At 45.2% G+C, this 19,249-nt stretch overlaps 1 protein-coding gene across 3 annotated transcripts in view; it reads left to right on the top strand.

The window, feature by feature from the left end:
- LOC118513242 (protein O-mannosyl-transferase TMTC2) overlaps window positions 1-19,249 on the top strand; it is a 179,224-nt gene that overhangs the window by 144,634 nt on the left and 15,341 nt on the right. For all 3 annotated transcript variants that reach the window (XM_036058798.1, XM_036058799.1, XM_036058800.1), the window contains exon 8: window positions 17,882-18,126. In XM_036058798.1, coding sequence (XP_035914691.1) covers window positions 17,882-18,126 — 245 coding nt within the window. The remainder of the gene's footprint in view (window positions 1-17,881; window positions 18,127-19,249) is intronic.

A 19,249-nucleotide genomic window follows, 5' to 3' on the forward strand; every position in this document is an offset into this window, starting at 1 on the left:
TGACACTTGCGTCATCTGTCAGTTAGTGGAAGTCTTAAAGAATTCTGTTCACCCCTATTTTATCCCCCTGCCACCTTTCACCGTTCGCTCTCTCTCTCTCTCTTTCTGTCCCCCCGTTTCTTCACGGCTAGATCCTTAAATCCTATTGGCATTCCATTCCGGGGGTGCCATCCTGTGCCGCTGGTGACGCTGGGCCACGCTGAGTGGTTTCTTATTTTGGGAGAAAATCCAATTTCGTCCCAACGCACACACACACACATGCAGGCTCACATTTACACACCGAGAGCGAGAGGTGGGTAGGTTTTGTTGATAAGACTTCCTCAAACCGTTCTCAAGCAATGTCCCCGAAAGAAAGGAACGGGCGAGGTGAAGAAGCAATCCGAAGGACGGCACCATCTGGTGCGTTCGTTCCGTCGTTCTTTTTTCCACTTCTTTCTGCTTCCTATCGAAACCCAACCAGGATGATTTGCGCCGGAGATGGCTCCATCAACTCCTGCCCGGAAAGCACCAAAAGCGGAGCGAGTGTTCCGAGTGGTGTGTGTAGAAAAAGGGGGCCATGTAGCCCGGTTAGTCGGTTGGAAAGTGTCTTCATTCCGTGTGGTGGTGCCGGTGCCTCCATCGGAGGAGAAAAGCTAGCCGGATTCTTCGAGCGAGAAAACCCACGTCAATTAGTGTGACTTATAGGATAAGTGTATGTGCCGTTCCGGAGGTCGAAACACATCTTCCACGGCATCAGGCATCGTGCCCGTGCGAGTGACGACGGGTCAGGCTGAAGCATGCTTCGAAAGAAGTTTCATAAAGTAAAGGAAATTTGTGACCTCTTCGATTCTCGCTTGTCTGCCCATTCCTTCATGCTGTCATGCTTGTCCCGGACTGTGTCACCAGTGGTGGACAGTTGGGTCAACGATGAAAGTAAATGGAGATGTTGGTCAGTAAATCGATGCGTATCGGTGTCGGGCACCGGGAGGGGATCGCCTCCTTCCCCAACCTTACCGTGCGTGAAAAAATTGCGATGATGAGGCTACGGCACAAAGTGCTCCCAAAAATATACGAACCAAGAAACTGACACTAAGCCGACGGGTGTGCCTTGTAAAATTATCTAGACCGGGATGGACTTAACAGCAAAAAACAAGCAAAAAAGAGAGATTTACTGAGATGTGACACACACGAGTACCGTGCCTAAGAGGTCCATTTTTTTCACACCCCCTTCAACGGTGTCGGTTGATGGCTGGAAGGCTGCTGCGTAACCGAAAGAGGGAAAAAGGGAAAAAACGATCGCAAGCTAATGACGCTCCAAGGTGCGATGGGATAAAGGTGTACACCGGGCGTGTGCGCAATCTGTCTTCCCGTGTCCGGTGTTGGTATTTTTGCGAGAATACTCACGCCTCAGCGACGGTTCACTGATTGTGCCATCGGGCACTTTTGCAAAACGTCGAAACGTCGTAATCCACGCGATGGTTCGATTTTTCGGGAACTCTGCCTGTAGCATCCTTGCCCATTTTTTTTTGTAGCCCCGGTCCTGTTTGAACCGAAACATGTTTTACACTTGTCACACGCGGCACGTCAAAGCTTTCTATGCCGGTACAGTTTGCATGGCTTTCGTAGCCGGCTCCAGGATCCGCAAAACAACCTGTCGAACAGTTCCATCGGAGAGCGCCGGCACAAAACACTGAGAACACATCTGGAGATGTACGCTTTTTGGTCCTTTTCTTTCCTGGTTACGACTACTCCCACTTCCCTGCTGGCCGTTTATCGGGGACCGAGGAAGATGCCGGGATCGGGACAGGGTACGGAACATTAGTAACAAATGTTTCCACTCCCGTTTTTGCACGCTGCGTGTGAGCGTGTGTGTCCGTAGGGATTTCTGATGGGATTCCGATGTCGAACGAGTGAAGTGTTACGATTACTTACAGCAGCAGTAGTTACGGCAAAAGGAACTTCGGGCGGTCTCTGGCGTTCCATATTGATGTGGTTGGTGTTTACGTAGACCGTACGGTGAATTGAGGCCATATTTTAGCTGCCTGTATGTTTGCCTTACTCTAGAGAAGTATAGATTTCTTTTTGCTTAAAGTATTGGCGATGGTTTGCTGGAAGAATTTGTGATATTTAAATGTTCTCGAACAGATTACAGTTAAGTCCTTAGGAATAATGTTCCAGACATTAGAAGATTGATTAAAACTTAATTTATTAAAAATATAATGCCTGTTTGGTTAGCACGGCACAGTTAAATCCGTGATTCAGTAAGGTGTATGCGTATTGTGGTGGCCGGATCATTTTTAGATGGGATGTGTAGGAAGGAATAGATCCAATTTTTATCAGAATTGTTATAGTTACGTTTAAAAATGGTAGAATGATTAGGAGAACGAATCACCTTGTGTCCTTGTGCATTTAAATGTATTTCAAAAATGGGTCATGGAGTAGTAATTAGCCAAACTGACAAAGTAAAAAGAGCGGATTTATCAAATACAATCCCATCCTCCTATTCATCTATTCTTACATATATGACAAGCATCTGTTTATCTGTTTAGATTTTAGTAAAACAACTCCACCGACTATTCATTTTCAATCCTCTATTTATTATATCAATCTCTGGCTTTTCTAAGCTTAATTTTGGTGAGATAACATTGAACCTAATGCATTATTGTATACTGTTTTAAGAACGTCGAATCTTTTATACATAAGCCACTCGTAACACTTCAACAAATCAATTGTTTTTAAAGAATCTTGTTAAACTACTTTGAGGCACGGCGAAGAGCACTTATGAAGGAACTTAAATTATATATCCAGTTAGGTATTATTTTTAAAACTCAGTTCAACGTTTCTTTCAATTTGTATAAATATACAGTTTTGAAACTGAATCGAAGTTCCTCTAATTTTAACTCCAAAAGTCCCTGCGTCCGGTTTTCGCTGCCAATATTCATTAATATTCCAGCACACTGGTTCCGAATTCCAGTCTTCGTGCAAAATAATCACAAATCATCATCGCCAACAACGCGCCGGATGCATTTCCGTGCGATCTTTAGCGGAACAGGAAACCACCAAACCGTTTCCGACCGTTTCAATATTCCACACTCCAAAATCATTCGAAGCTGGCACACATAAAATTGGCACACTCACTGCTGGCGCTAATCACGCTCTCATACTCACACACACACACACACTGAAAATAGCATCTCAATGTGCTCAGCTATGTGAACTGGTGCCAAAAAAGTGTTTCACTGTCTATTCAACACCTCGCCGGCAGAAGATGATTGGCTTGCAATATGGCTATTCGGACGTGGCAGAACGGATTTGCTCGCTGTGCTTGCTTAACCCGGCCCGAAGGGAAGGCACCCCACTCAGCACAGGAAGCAAACACATCCACACATGCATAATTAATTTAATTAGACCGAAAATTATTTCACCCGAAGCGTTGCGGCCAGCGTTCAATGGCGAATGCAGAGCACACCATGATCCTTTCCGAGCGTATTGAATTGACCGGAAATATCCCATCGGCATCTTTCTATAATGCTTCATTTTGTCTCGCCAGCTTCGGGCTGCGCACAGCATAAAAAGGCAAACACTCTGGCACGCTCCGCTCTTTCGGTGGAAAGCTATAAAATGTTGCTTTATGATAACATGATAAGCGCATAACGAGCGGTCATGGAGTGCTGCTGCTGCTGGTCGGTTTCATAATAAAACCATCACTATCAAAAGGTCACAAACTACGTTCAGCATCACAGGTGAAACCACTAGCCCGTAGTGGAAAAAGAAACTATATCGTTATAATTTTACATAAACACCTGGATGAGGAACAAAATAAAAAAAAAAACGAAGAGGGGGGGGATTAGAAAATGCATCCTACAGTACGAGCGATACTCGAGAGTGGTGAGCGATACACGTTGGTTGAGGTTTTCCTTTGACCATGATTGCCCTGCTCGGATGGTGGAAAGGTTTCCGGGCCGCAGCACACAATCATGTGCACGGAAAGAACGAAAATGGAGAACGTGAGGACGAGCTGTTTTTAATGAGCTTCCAGCCTGCAGGGAAGGTGGCCTGGCCAACGGTGGCTCGGGCTGCCGGACAACACACACCCGCACAGGTTTTAGTGGTTAGCCGGGGCTAAATGTTTGCATAATCTATACTACAGCCGGTGGGTGCATCTGCGCCCCGGATACCGACCTATCGAACGTATGAACTTGAAAGTGGTGGCTGTCCCGAAAAGGGACACTTGCATCCCCCGTCGGTTGATGATCGGATTGAATTTATCGCCGGCAGCAATCGGTAGACGCACATTAAAATCGTACCAATAAAGCTCTGCTGCACGATCACGCAAAATCTAGGCGGAGGAGATCCTGGGAGGTGTGTGAGAATACGAGGAAAATCCATCGAACGCTGGACGGTACGCGAAACATGAAAAACATGCTTTTCAATTTTCCAACCCGATGACTTTAATTATCCCCGTGGTGGAGTGGCCGCCACCATTACCACACACACACACTCACAGATCCGCGCACCAGTTGGGACCAGTCGCCGTAATTTGCAAATTTCACCTTCCATTAATCACAATTTATTTTACCCTGCCCTTTGGGGGGAGGCCGGGAGCTTGAAGCGGTGGAAAACTGTGCCGGGTGGTATCGTTAATTTTAAACACCTCATTGATTGGGCACAGGGCACAGTCCGCTGGCAGATGCAACCCCCAGATCCCGGTCGAATCAATCAGCGCGGGAACGGTATGATCCGGGACCGATTAGAATTAAAACTGTGCGTTACGGTTTGTAGTGCACTGTGTGCGCGAAAGCTTTTCGGTGAAAGAAGAGAAACGTGTTTCCAATTGCTCGATTAGTTACATTTATATGTAAATTTAAAGGAAAATTCTGGAAATCGGGACTATTTCTTCCGCGAATCAATTTGGGGAAATGTGAGCGAATTACAGTGTTGTATTAATTATTAGACCGGCTATTACGAAACACTGATTTGGTTGTGTTTTACAACGAGATAGACACTGTTCATTAATCGGTCATTATTTAATTCTTTGTAATCACAAGCAATTTGAGTGTTGAATTTACGCGGAGATATCTCTGGATTTGAATTCGATAAAAGCGCAATTTGAATAAATCGAATGCATAATATAAGCCAAAAAATAGAAATGACATAAGAAGAAAATGTCAATAGGGAAACAATAGGACTGACCAAAGTGAACTCTTAAGAATTATTTCGTCCACTTAATCTAAAAAAACCAGTGAATAAACATTAGCAGATTGAAACTCGAGCGCATATCATGTTACAATGAAATCCTTACTTTGAGTAATGCTTTATTTCTGCTTAAAGGACTGCATCTGGAATTATTTTTAGCGATGTTAAGTCATTTGTTAATCAGTTTTGAGCGACACATCCAACCATTTTGATAGACACATCAAATCTTTAGTATGATAATAAAAGGTTTAAAGGACTACAAGAAGATATGTCTATGAAACATTGAGTATAGCAGAATCTATAGAATCTTAACCAGACCGACAAGCATCTTTGTAAGCATGCTTGTTGATAATCCAGTCTGTAAAGATAGGCTTTCTCGTTGAAGAAGAGTCAATATGAGCATTTACCATATTTTCTGTGTCCTAAGATTTTTCTTTCCTCGAGTCTTTCACGATACATTTCCAGACTGACACAGCGTATATGCCATTAGCGAAGTTACATTTGAACACTCACCACGCCTCCGCGGTGTGGCAACTTTGTGAGGATAGTCGGGCGGCGTAACTTTACGATTTCCGACTTACTGAAGAACTAAAGGAGCTCTTCCCTGATCAAGGATCTCTGCAGTCTGCGATGGCAGAGGTCTAATGATGTCCTAGCGACCAGTACAGTATCTCCACTGATGACAAGGTTATCCCAACTCACTATACTTATCCTAGACGCACCTATTTCAATATGAAATTGTTTTGAGCGGATGAGGATCGTAATGATACCCTCTGCCATAAAGCACCAGATAGCTCTGTTAGAACAAATCAAGGCAATGTTCACCACAGTCACCTCTGCTCCGAACTGCTGGTTTATGCGACGTTTTGAGTAGATGAAGTCAAGGCCCTTAACCATAAAGTGCTGTGGACTCTGAGCTCCGTACGCTCAGAATAGTGTGTATGCTAGATAAGATCAACTTTAACCACCGTTAAACAAAAGCGTCTCTCCATATATTTTAAAACACCAATACTTCGCTTCTTCTTGGATTTTAAGTAAATGAAAGCTATAGAAATTGATGAGATTGTACTAAGCAAGACATACACGCATATTTTTCTTCGCAGCTAAGGAAAGCTTTTTTTTAATTTTTTCTACTAAAACTTAAACTCTCATAAATCAATTCATCATGAAACTTATATTGCTTCTAAACGTCCTTAATGGCCTTAGCTTTGTCCAGAACAAGTTGTTAGGTAACTATTTAAAGTTAAGTAATCATTAATTGATGTTCTAAGCTCGATGCTCTCGGCTATCAAGATGAACATAACAAAAACGTAACAGAAAAACAGAACGAAAGCCTTAATTTAAGATCATTCGCTTATTTTATTTTGTTTAGCTCAGTGGAGCTAGTTCGGCTAGCTATACAATTTCTCCATGCTGCTATTTATTGGATGACACAAGAGAGAAGAAAAGATGGTTATGTTATTGTCACTAGGTTGTTAAATGTTTCATAGAACGACGGGGCTTCCTATTCCGTAATAATTTATTCAATCAGTTAGCCACGAAACTTTGGATGTTCACAAGTCATCCGAAAACAGTACCGAAACAAAACGGAACCGCATCTTCTCACGATACTGTTCCGGGATGCTGGAAGCGCAGCTTGCATATGACGCTCAGACATGCAACCAGCAGACCAATCCCTCACCACGTTTGTGGACAACAAAGTTCAAGCCTGTGCCTTTGACCTTGTCTGAAGGATATACGAGTACAAAATTATGTTCACCATGGCAGTCGTTAGCTGTCGCTTAAGAAACCGAACCAATATTCCCCAGGTAACGATATTTAACGTCCGTACGAAAGGAGAACGAATAAGGTGTGATTCCGTTTTTCGTCCACCACAAACCTCCGGCTGTGCTTCATTCCCTGGAGTAAAATTTGGAAACCATCGTCCACCGAAAAATGGGTTGACCAATTGAAATGTCTCGATCTCCCCCGATATCCTCAAGCGGTGCCAGAAATGTCTCCTTTCTGTAGAAAAGAAAAGGGTCGTCGTAGAAAAGAAAATGCTCCCCAGCAACAGCAACAAACAAGAAAAACAGATTCATCTCCACAAGCAGTGGAAAAGAAAAGAGACACACCACTGTTGACCACAGGGATGCACACACACACAGGAAGAAAAGTACGGAAAATGAGAACCAACCTTTACCTTTCCCTCAACTCTCCGGGCGCACACGCGTCACGTGTTTTCGTGGGTCCGCAAAAGGTAGGCGTGAAATTGATGATTTCATTAATGTAAAACGGTTGACAGTTGGACGCCACGTGGGGTGAGCTGGAGGGTTTTCTTCCCGTGAAACCGAAACCACTGGGTGACGCGGTGGGCGAGAAAGCGGAAATTGAATTGAAATTATACCACCCCAGGATTCACTTCCGGGGTGTACGGGCCTGCACACAGAAAAAAGAGGTAAAACTTTCTCAAGCGATCCCTCCAAAAGTGTACCGGGTGGACGGGGAAAAACGGACACCCGCGGAGCGGAGGGTTACTTTTGATCGTTTTTTTTTTCGTTTCATTTTCCATTCATTTCCATTTTCCTTCGAGTTGTATAAAGTTGCCCAGGGAGGGTTTTTTTTCTATGGCTGTTTTGGTGTCTTGGACCGGACGACAGAAGTTTGTAAGAGGTGTGTGTGTAGAGACGGAATGACAGAATGAAAAGTAAAACACCCTTTTTTTTGGTTGGTATTTTCGGGTGGCCTCAAAGTGATTAATCGTTTACGGGGTGGGAATTTGCTGGAAGTAAATTATGTACCGAGAAGGTTGACTGATGTCTGCAGGGCCGGGAAGATTGAGTGGCAACGCATTGACAGATGGCGCATTGGAACTGTGCATGAGATGTGGCTAGTGTGAAAGAGGACACATTTTAATTGTGGCTTGTATTGATGAAGGTCAGTGTGTAGCTTAAAGCTTCAAATTTAACAAATCCAACAGCAAAGTTTGAAGATCTTGTGGAGCAGCTTTAAGCTCGTCTGCAGCTCATAACACTTATCAACACTCCGCACATCGAACACCCGGTTCGTCCTTTACATCTGTTTGGCTGAGGTCAACTTCTAAGACCAACGTCGATAATTTATGCGCGCGTAGGCAAACATCTTCCACGGACTTCGGTGAAGCGCTAAAACATATCAATCAAATCCGACAGATTCTCTCCCCTATCCAACGGGATCGTTCGTCGCGGGAACTATCGCGCTAGACCCTTTTCGCCCAGCATCATTCATCAGCGAGCGTTCCATCAAGCTGCCACGAGCTCGCCAAACCCAGAGACAACCGTGCAACGCAATCAATTCAAATCCCGAACCCAAAGTGATAATGTTTGCCTTCTGTCGCCGGTCACCGGGTAGGATGGGACGGTCCGTCCCGTCGTCGAAAGCTAAATGAGAGCCTAATCAAACAGTTCAACAGCCGCGGACGGGCAATGTAAACCGTGGTGTCGTTGGGCGTACTTTGTTGACTCGGGTGGCTCGCACGCACGAGCGCTGATTGCATGGTAGGCCACCATCCTTCCATCGGACGACACTCTCCCACACTACCGTCCAGCACTTCGGTACGGAAAACACACCGCCCTTGACGGATATGCACGGCTATAAATTAGTTTATATTTTATTAAGCCCACCTTTACACCGTCGGTCAGCCCTGATCGATTCGTCGGTTCCGAAAGCTTGTCGGCATAGTGCCCCGATAGTGTCCCACACGCCTGACTGGACATAAAATTTGGCCTGGAAGTGCTGGCGACGGGTGTTTGTTTGTGCAGGCTCGCACCGTTGAGTGCAAATTAGTTCCATTGCAATACTGATGGTACAATGGCGTGGCCGGCCCTGGATCAGCAATAAAGACTAAAACTGTTTCTGATTTATTATCACGCACTCGCGCGAAGGGGCGATTGTGCATTTTGGGCAATAATTGGATCTAATTTGACAGTTGTAGGCAAAGGCTACAAATTGCATACTTTTAGGCGCACAGGAACAGCGAAACGAACGGTGCGGTGCAGTTTGTTTACTTTTGAACAATTCTGCATGGCGGATGGACGATAACAGGCAAACAGGGTTGCCTGGACGGACGCGATGGAGATTCTATTAGACAGTCAAGCGTCAGGTTATTCAATTATTTATTCGTTTTGCCATTTGTATAATTTAGATTTACGGCGGGTGGCGCGGGCGCCATTTTACGACTGATTAATCCTGTTACGAGCGCCGTTCCGTGTTCCGAGTGGTAAAGTGTTGATTGAAAACATAATTGATGGTATTTTAATCGATCAACAGACATATCCTGGTGGCCTGAAAATTCTTCGTGTGAGTGTGTGTGTGTGTGCGTCTAACGATTGACGTTTCGTCACCTAGCGCACATTTCTTTCACCTAGCAACGTTTCGAGCCAGCACGTACTTGCCCAAGTCTTAAATCAAAGTCTATTAGTGCTTTAATTGAAACCAAGCTTAAACAACCAAGTTTGATCCGTTCGGGTCGGGTAATGGTGCTTGCTACCATGGTTGCTCGAGGTGCTCGGTGCCCGAAATGAGGAAACTAGGTAAAATCAATTTTCATTACGTGTGCGATTGAGCTTACACGGAGTTGAAGCTGTCCGACGGTGGACATACGATCGTAGTCGCAAGTCACCGTGTCTACATGACAGCCAGTGCATCGCGACGCATCAAACGCAAAACCGTACGGAGACAAGTCTGGTCGCTGTCTTTTCCCTTGGACGGTTTGCTTCACGGTGGCCACAGCTGTCTGCGTGTGTGTGTGTGTGTGGTTAGCCCGCAGCGATATCCGTCCATTTCGGATGCAACGTGCTAACGAGTTTACTGGAGCACCATCGCACACACTACGCTGGTGGCAAGTGTTTTATCGTTCGATCGATCTGATTCGATACACGGTCACACGAACACGTTGTCCCACGTTCCCCTTTTTTGACGAAGGATGTTACCTTCCACATGACCACGATTGGGGGGAGGGGAAACAAGATCGATCGCGTACAGGAAAAATCACGCAAAAGTCCCATTTATCGTCAACACTTTCGTTCTTGCCGAGCTCTGGAAGGTGTTTTGAGGTGGTTCCATCCGCTCCATATGCTCCACTCAGGGTAATAATATTGTTCACTCATAATTTATTCACTTGCATCAACGAGACACACACACACCCACAAACATGGTATGCATTTTTACACAAGAATCGTGAATACGACAGAATTGGGTTGAGGCTCAATGCTGCCACCAGGTACACTGAGAGAAATAAAAATAGCGCCACCATGTTTTTTTTGGAAACACTTTCAATATTAAATCAGCCATGATTCAAGCTTCACATTAAGATATTAAAAAAGCCTATTTTAAATATATTAAATCATAACGATGAAATGGCTGATAACAGTTTACATTTAAGTGCACGAGTAATTATATCGAATAATTATAACTATTTGTATTATTTTAAGTGTAAAATATATACTAATATAAAAAATTACTCTAATTATTAAAATGAAAAAAATATAATTAGCCGTGATTTCATCAATATTTCTTTCCTGGGGTACACTGCTCCCCAAAAACGGGGTGAAGTCTCAGAATTAACAGGAAAGACCTACGGCCGTAGAAAGTGCTCCTCAAACTATCAGTTTACTGGGATCAATGTTCATCAACTCATATCAGAATCGGATTCTTAACGCAGATTTTTCCTAGAGTATTGCCAATTATCTGAATCATCATGGGTGAACATCATTTCATAAATAGAAATTTCGCACTCTGTAATGTTGTGCTGATCGACTCTCCGAGGATGTTCGTTACTTGACAGAATATGCTGCACAAGGGCTCAAAGGGTAGGAGTGGAGCAGTGAAGCCGTAATTATAAACTTTTTTCAAGTATTTTGTTACTTTGGCATCTGATTGGACGATAGGTTTACTGATTTCTGTTGAAGAGATGTCTGATTTTGTCTGAATAATGGTTTTTTGAATCATTAACCTACCATCATAACTGATGATGGGGAACTCGACAGCAACTGAATGAAACACGGCAAACAAAATTGTTTAAAACTGAGCGGGAAGCTTTACATGCTTAGTGGTGCTTTCGCAAGAACCTTTCCAATAATTATTCGAGTGAAATAAATAGTTTTTTTTTAAATTTGAACATAACAATTCAAAAGTATAAAATAATCTTTTTTAACATGCTTAATTGAAAATGGAACAATCGTTAGTTAAATATTGAAACTAATGGTGCTATTCTTATATCGCTTAGTGTGAGTGTGAAATTTCGGAGTGAAATAAAAGCTGGCAAACTTTTTTACATGATAAGCTCCCATTAAGAGGATTCATCGTGTCCTGGAAGTGTGTGTATGTGTGTGTGTGTGTGTGTACATATTCTCTTCCACACTTGTGTATCTGTGTGTATCAATTCGAGTGTTGTTTCTTCCGTTTTCCCTACCGAATGAATAGAAAAACTTTCTCCTACTACCACTACTTGTTATCGGAAGCCGTACAGGAAAGTTGAAAGCTGCTTAATTTACTGTGTACGCTATGAATTATTTTACTCCCAGCACTACATCCCGCCAGCCAAAAAACATTTCCCCTTACATTGTAGGAGAATGAGCTAAAACTATTGTGCGCCCAGGGTGTTTGTTTCGTACTACTACGGCGCAAAACAGCTTACCATGCTAAGTGAAGAGCTAGAAACAAAAAAGTACTCTTTGTGAGGGGTGGGAAAATAATACCAACCCCCACACGTACAGACACAAATTGGTGGTGTTTTTTCGAGCTTTCTGATATCCTCTCGGGAAGGAAAATGTTCACAAGCAATACATTTACGCCGTGAAACCCACCGAAAACTTTAGCCGTTTATGAAGGATTTCCGCTGGAAAATGGTGCCGTATTTATGCGGAAAATTAAGCGCCCCAAACAACGTTTCGGAGTGAGTGTTCCTTCCCATTCGCTGGATGAGCTTGCGATGCATTACCGCTTAACATCACGTGTTGTGAAGCTAATTGTGCAATCGTTTTATTGCTTCTGCCTGTCCCCGGGATAACAGATCCACCAGCACAAGCTGTTGGCAAGCTTGTGATTCCAACCGATTGAATCTTCCTCCTCCTTCGGGATGTCGTCCAAATTCGATACATCCGGTAAAAATTGTGAGCCCGCCCCCCGCTTCGACAGCCCATGTCACCCGGAGCCAATGATTGGCTAGCAATAATTCCAATTTCAGCTGATCCACAAAATTTAATTTCTCCTTCGTTTCCGGCTGATTGATCACAAGCTGCTGTGCTGTTTGCGAAGCGAGCGAGCAACCACTGTATGTGTGCTGCAGTTTTTCACAAGTCAACAAACCACACCACCATATGTGATATGTTTTTTGAACTTCATCCTCCGAATCGTTGAGCAGCTGTGGAGCTCACAAACAAAGAAAGCACACACACACGACACCATCCACACCAGCACACGTACAACGCCTAAGGAAACGTCCGGGGCTGCCGGGCTGCCAGGCTGCCAGGTGCTGGAAAAGCAACAGCAAAAAGGGGGCGGAAAATATAAATGATTTTTCCGCACCATTACTTCCAATTTTGTGAAATAGATGATAATTCAACTTTGCTTTTCCGATGTGCTGTGCTTGAGTTTTCTCCCCCGGGTGGACCTCGACGGACGTTGCTGCACGTTGCTGACCACCACGACTCCACCCATTCGAGGGGGTTGTTTCGTAGCTGCTTAGGGGTGGTTGACAATGTTTTTTTTTTACTTTGCTCTCTGTACTCCCCCAAACACATCAGGGGAAGTTTTTTGCCGTTGCAGTGTCACTCAGTCGCTGGCGCAAAAAGCTGATACGGGAGCAAAACTCGAATGTGACAGTGTCCACTTTCTCCGAGTCCGTGTCGAGTTTGTGTGTGCGGGATAGCCTGTGTTTCTCCCTCCAACGGGAGTTATGCTTCTGAAGCCTTTCATCCTGCATCCAACCCTAGCGACTGTCCGACACTGAACTGAACTGGTCGGTCAAACGACGGAATGACGGCACGGTTTCAGACGGGTTTGCCGGGTTGGGAATTTAATCATTCCGGTGCAAAAACTCCGAAGGGTAGCCAAGTGCGCTGAACTTTGCAACCGGCCTCTGATGCCGACAAAAGACTGCCTGCAATCCGTTTGCCTGCCTGCAAACAGAGTCAGCCGCCGAGAGCACGTCTAACACGGGGCAGTGGAAATGCATTGCATAAATGGCGAGTAAACGAGAGTCGTTGTACGATGCATTTCTACTGCCCTTTTTTTTCGAAGGAACCGGGAACGAGAATGTCATCCGGCGGACCACGACAGACACGACAGCTAACCGAGGACTGGGACTTTAATATTTATGATAGCACGACTGCTGATGTGTGTTCTTCACTGCAGTGTGTTTGAATGATGACTGTGTGAGTTGGTGGTGTGGTGGGAGCTAGCTGAGGACCAGGGGTAGTAGGGTCAGCATCTCTTTGACAGGACGTGCAGGAAGAAAGCAAATATGAACAAGTGATCAACGAGCGACATGGACCGAGCCGGCCCTACTGGCTCGCTTGTCCTTCTCCCACAGTCTTAAGCGGGTCTGGAAACACGCGAGAAACGCTGTAAGAAAACTGCGTCAATCCCCGTACGGAACCCATACCCATCTTACCCATGCCTGGCCACCCAACACAATGTCTGCAAGACATCGTTAAGGAACTTCAGACTTTGGCGTCTTCGCTTCCTTCCGACGTTTCGTGACCCGTGGGACGTGATCAGATTTGCTGATAAGCCTGGGTGTGGTGTAATACTCGTTCGGCACCCTTCAACCAGCTTCAACTGGTGTGTTGCGTGTAGGGGGAAGTGTGGACACACAGGTGGTACACGCACACTACTGCCAGCCAAGAATTCCTTCGGTGCGCAGTGAACGAAGGAATTTGTTTCCTCCCCGTGGGAGAAGACGGATCGCCTATCCTCGTGCAGGTTGAAAAGAAATTGAAAGCGATGAACTTTGTCATCGTTGTGGAGCGTATAGGGGATACGGGGAAAAACAAGAACCGTAAGTAAAAATGGCCACACACACACGCTTCCAAAATGCTGCTGCTGTGTTCTTCAGTTTTTGAGGTTATCCATGCGAGCTAACCGAGGGCCCGGTCGTGTATCGTACCCGGAGGCTTCCCTGTGTGTTTGCCACAGTCCATGGCCGGTCCGAGAATGGTGGCGGCGCACGAACGCAGTGATGCAATTGGCTGGAAAAGCTAGTAGAACGTATCATCAGTCTTCACGGCCGTGGCAACGAAAACACCTCCACGGTGGAGGAAATATATCCCGTAACTTGATTCGCCCCTTTTTTGTTCATTTTGCACAGATCATTTAGCAATCATTGTTCGGTTGGTGAACATAAAGGAGATCCGTGCTAGGTATGCCGAGTTTTCATCCAGGGTTTGGTTGCGCTTTTTTTCTTCCTTCCTGAAGAATGCTCTAATCTTTTCGCTACGAAGCAATACTACTACTTTATGATTTCACAGGGGTAAATACTACACAAATCATGTGGTACATAGTTTGTCAATGCAATTGTTGTATAGTAGAAGGTGGTGCCTAAGGCTGTGTGAATATTTTTTATATGTTTTATATAATACTGAACCGTCAGTGGTAGTGCCAGGACTCCGTACAATAAATACTACCAAGGAAAGATACATTTTTGGAAAATCCATATGAAACCATTTGCTTGGATGAAAAGCATTCTTAATTGAACTTTTTCCTACCCGAAGATCTATGTTTTAATAGAGACCCTTAGGATGACGAATTTTGTACTATCGGATTTCGACCAACTAAAACCTTGTCGAGCCTTTCACCAAACATTCCAAGATTACCAACGAGGATATATCATTGTAATTGAGTAGTATAGGACTACATTAATTAAGAGCATCTCGTAACGGAGTCGCGCTGCAACAGCATGGTGAGGGTTGCCTGCCGTCTTAGCTTCCCGATCACCGTTGGTCATCTAAGAGCTAATGAGACTCTTCAAGCTTTAAACGGTGATCTCATAGCCACCGATAAAGTATAAACAGCCTTGTGGATGAAAAAGTTAGCATTACACATAACAGAGAATCGAAGCTGGTCCATTTTCCTCTTTGTAATTCCTGTGTTCAGCTACTTCCATAAATCTCGACTAAAAATGAGCATCAAGAATTCAGTTCAAATGAAGTTAAACACTCGTGCAAATTTCAGACGTTTGCTGCACTGAAGAATAATTACCAAAAGAGTATAGATTGCCAGGGGTAATTGCTTAAGAATCTGTATGGTTGTTTAAGAATCTTTAATTTCTTTCCAAATATTATTGCTTGGCAGGAAACTTTTAATGAAGTAATCTCCAGATACTTAAATAAACAAAAATTATTCAAAATAAATAGTGTTGTGTGGGATGCATGATGACGCTTTTAATTTTTTAGAAGGCAGAACAAAACAGAGAAAGAATAAAAGAATTTGACTCTGCGTGAATCAGTGAAGCAATAAAAGCTGGTGGTACATGTGTGAAACCCCAAACTACAGAAACTGAATCATTTTTATTCGCAGCCTTAAATTCTCCGAATCCTTTTTAAAAATATGTTCTGAACATTTACACATTCATCCTCCATCTCATTTAAACCACGTTTTCATGTGCAGAAACCAAAAATCAAATCAAAAAGTCTCCATTCTAATGCGCCATGGCATCATTTAGCAGCGAAAAGCGTAGCATTCAGCCCCAGTTCTATCTGCAAAATTTAATGACCCTCTCCAACGACTCCGTGCGTTCACTATTCTAACGCATTCTTTCCTTTTGACAGTGGGAAAATCTACCGACATATGTACATTCGTCTAAAAAAAAAGCACACAACACAAAAAACCAAACTCTCCCAAGGCTCTTCTGCTAAAAGCAATCACACAAAAGCTTCGTTCACGTCAAGCATGCTGCTCTCGAGTCGCTCGCTGCCCCGATGGGCCCGCGCTCCCGTCCACCCGTTTACCGTTGATCAAAAACGCGCTCTAATATTCATAAGATACTTGACACTTTGTGTGCTCTTTTATCATGAAGCCGTGTGCTATGGCTTGATTTCAACGATTTTACTTACTTTGCTCACCTCATTTTTCCATTTTTTCCCTCGCACTTTCCCGCTTGCTTTCTTGCTCATTTTGCTGAGCTTTGCGTTTTCCGCCGGTCCGTGTGAAAGGTATCTTGGAAAGCTGGTATCCGTCGCTACCGTGGAAGGAGGACATCATTTCTTCTTGATTATCCGCACGTTCTCGCCGGGTGTCCCCGGTCCCCATCTTCTCCCTGTACACGTTTCTAGCAAACTAACACGCCTCAGCCATGTTTTTGCCTGCCTACCTACTTGACAAGAGCAAGCCGACATGAAAGGAAAATCCTTCTCCGGTTCCTGTACCACATTCCTCATTTAATATTTCATAGTAATTATGATTACACCACTTGCAACACTATAGCCTTTCCTCGGCGGAACCATCAACGCGTGGGTTAGTTTCTAAACCGGGAAAAAAGGCGGACGAAAACAACCGAGCGGGGGAGGGGGCACACAAAACTGTGTGAACACTCGCTCCTGTGCTTGCGCCAAAACTTGAGGGAAGAAAGGCAAGCCGCGGCAAGAAGGCCAGTAAAACGACCCAGGCTTCCGTTATCTGTGAACATTTCTGGGAAGAAGAGGTACCGTGTATGTGTGTCTGTCCTCCGGTGAGTCTCTTTTTCGTTCGGGCCAGCGTACTGCACCAGATCCTAATGGATGCGACAGAGGGGATGCTACGATGTCGTCGGTGTCCGGATTTGAGATCCTTGAAGCCTGATCCCAACGCCATCCACCACGAGCGAACCACGGAAGATTGCTGTGTGCCTGTCAATGAGGCTGAGGGTTGAGTGTTCCTTCGTCACGGATGAAGCACGCTGCTCGTTTTTTACGATTTCACTCGTCATAAAATCACGCTAAAAGGCTTGCGGGATGGGCCGTCGTGTGCATATCCGTACGGTATGTCGACGGGGTTCTACGTAAACACACCGTCCTGATGAAGGAAACTCACAGAAAAAACCTTGGCCGAGGACGGAGGCACCTGTGTAGTAGCATTCATTACCCAAATGCAGCATTAAACCAAAACCATCGTCAAGGATTTTATCATCTCGTGCTAGTTGATAGTGCACACGATACAGCATCCATATGGAAGGTTGGACCGTAGTTGGAGGACAGATTCACGTTTCTTCAACCTTTTTTTCCTACTTCTGGGCCTTCTCCTCAATCTCAAGAGGGCCGTTTTCCATTCAGTGCGACGTTGACGTGGTGGCATCAGGAAGTGATGTCCAATTATCCCGAGTATTATTGCCTCCATGCGGTTTTTTTTTATCACAAGCAAATGTGGGGGGAAAATGTGTACTCTTCTGTTCCAATTCTTGCTGCTCTTGAGCTTAAACTCTTATCTCGTTCAGCAGTGAAGTGGATTCCTTGATTCAAACTGAAATTCCAATTCATTTAGTATTCATCGACTTTCCAACTCCAGCAGCAAGCCATTAAGAGAAATGGAGCTTTTTACGGAGGTGGCGTGGAAACTTTCCCCTTCCCACAAGCAATCCAAACCGTGATGGGAAAGCTAATTTAGCTCATAAATCGTGCATTTCATGCGGTGAATAAGAAGTCCGACGTATCTTCACTTCAAAACTTCTCAACTTCAACACTGATGAATCCCTTTCTCTCTTCCTCTTCCACAGTGGCCTACCTGAACCTTGGGACCTCACTGATAGCACTGGGCCGCTGCCAGGAAGCGGCCAGCGTCCTGCGGGAAGGCACCAAGCTGGACGGTTCCGGGCTGCGGGACCGGGCAGCACACGACAACGCCCGCATCAGTGCACTGCTGCAGCTCGGCAATCTGTACGCCGATCAGGGAAAACTGCAGCGTGCCCTCGCCGTGTACCGGGAGGCATTGCACACACTGCCGGAACGATATCCGCCCCAGGTAAGGGTTGCCTTCCGAGATTTCCGAGAGTGTCATTTACATTAATTTTGTGGTGTTTGGAGTTAAGTTGCACCGAAAACGCTCAAACTGCATCCGCAAGGAAAGAGAATGCGGTCCGAATGCGCTCACAAAAAACGCGGCCAAACTTTATGGCTTCATAAAGTCACGTGCCAAACATCGTTATCATGTATCTTCATTCGCTTTCACCCCAACGGTGGCCAGCGGAAGTGTTGAAAAGCTTTTAATGATTTCCTTCCCGGTCGGTTTCTGGTCTGCCTTCGGTTTCATCGTCCATTTACCGGGGCAAGAGACGCTTGCCGGAAACCGAAAAACACCGATCCGACCTCGCTCGTTCGCCCTTGTCCGGCGCTGTTCGGGCGCTAACGTGAGCAACCGGACTGGCCCAAGTGGTGGGCCTCGCGCGTACACGAAAAATTATCACCGGAAATAGCAAACCCGGATATCAGAGATTTTTATAAACACTTTTACGTGAGAAAGGAATGCTCCTCGAACTGGGCGACCGGCCTGCCCACTGTGTTGACTGGCCAGCGCCGCCCGGCCGGCTCATAGGACGGGCGAGCGTTCGTGTGCCGGTGACGTTTCATATTTATAGTTATGGCCCCATCTGGCACTGCTACCAGCACCGATGGTCTGACTGCCACCGGGAATCGACGTCCAGTGGCCGGGGGCGTTGGACCGGGGAACCCTTCGAGACGGGCACGAACGGATGGACGTATTTCCGCTATTTCTTTCGTCGAATTTTCACCACCATCCGTGCCGCTCGTAAGCGCTAGTCCTCCACGTTTCTTCTGGGTTATGTTTTTTTGTCCCGAGCTACGGATGAAATTGGTTTGGGAAAAGTGTTTACACTTTCCACGTCTTCCGTATCGCTGAAGCTAGCCAGCTTTTCATCATCAACGTTTTCCTTCGAGTTTAGGCGAGGCGTGTTTTTTTTTCTTCTTCACAACTACCTCGTTAACTGGTCGTAGTGTCGGCGGCCCGTATTCACACCGTGCAAGATTTGCCAGACCCGTCTCCGTCCTCCAACCCAATCCATCCAACCATCCATTCGTTCAAACTGGGACGGGTTGGCATTTTCCGGTTTTGCTTGAAATGGATCGGT

Source organism: Anopheles stephensi, chromosome 3, assembly GCF_013141755.1.
Source record: "Anopheles stephensi strain Indian chromosome 3, UCI_ANSTEP_V1.0, whole genome shotgun sequence".
Lineage (NCBI taxonomy): Eukaryota > Metazoa > Arthropoda > Insecta > Diptera > Culicidae > Anopheles > Anopheles stephensi.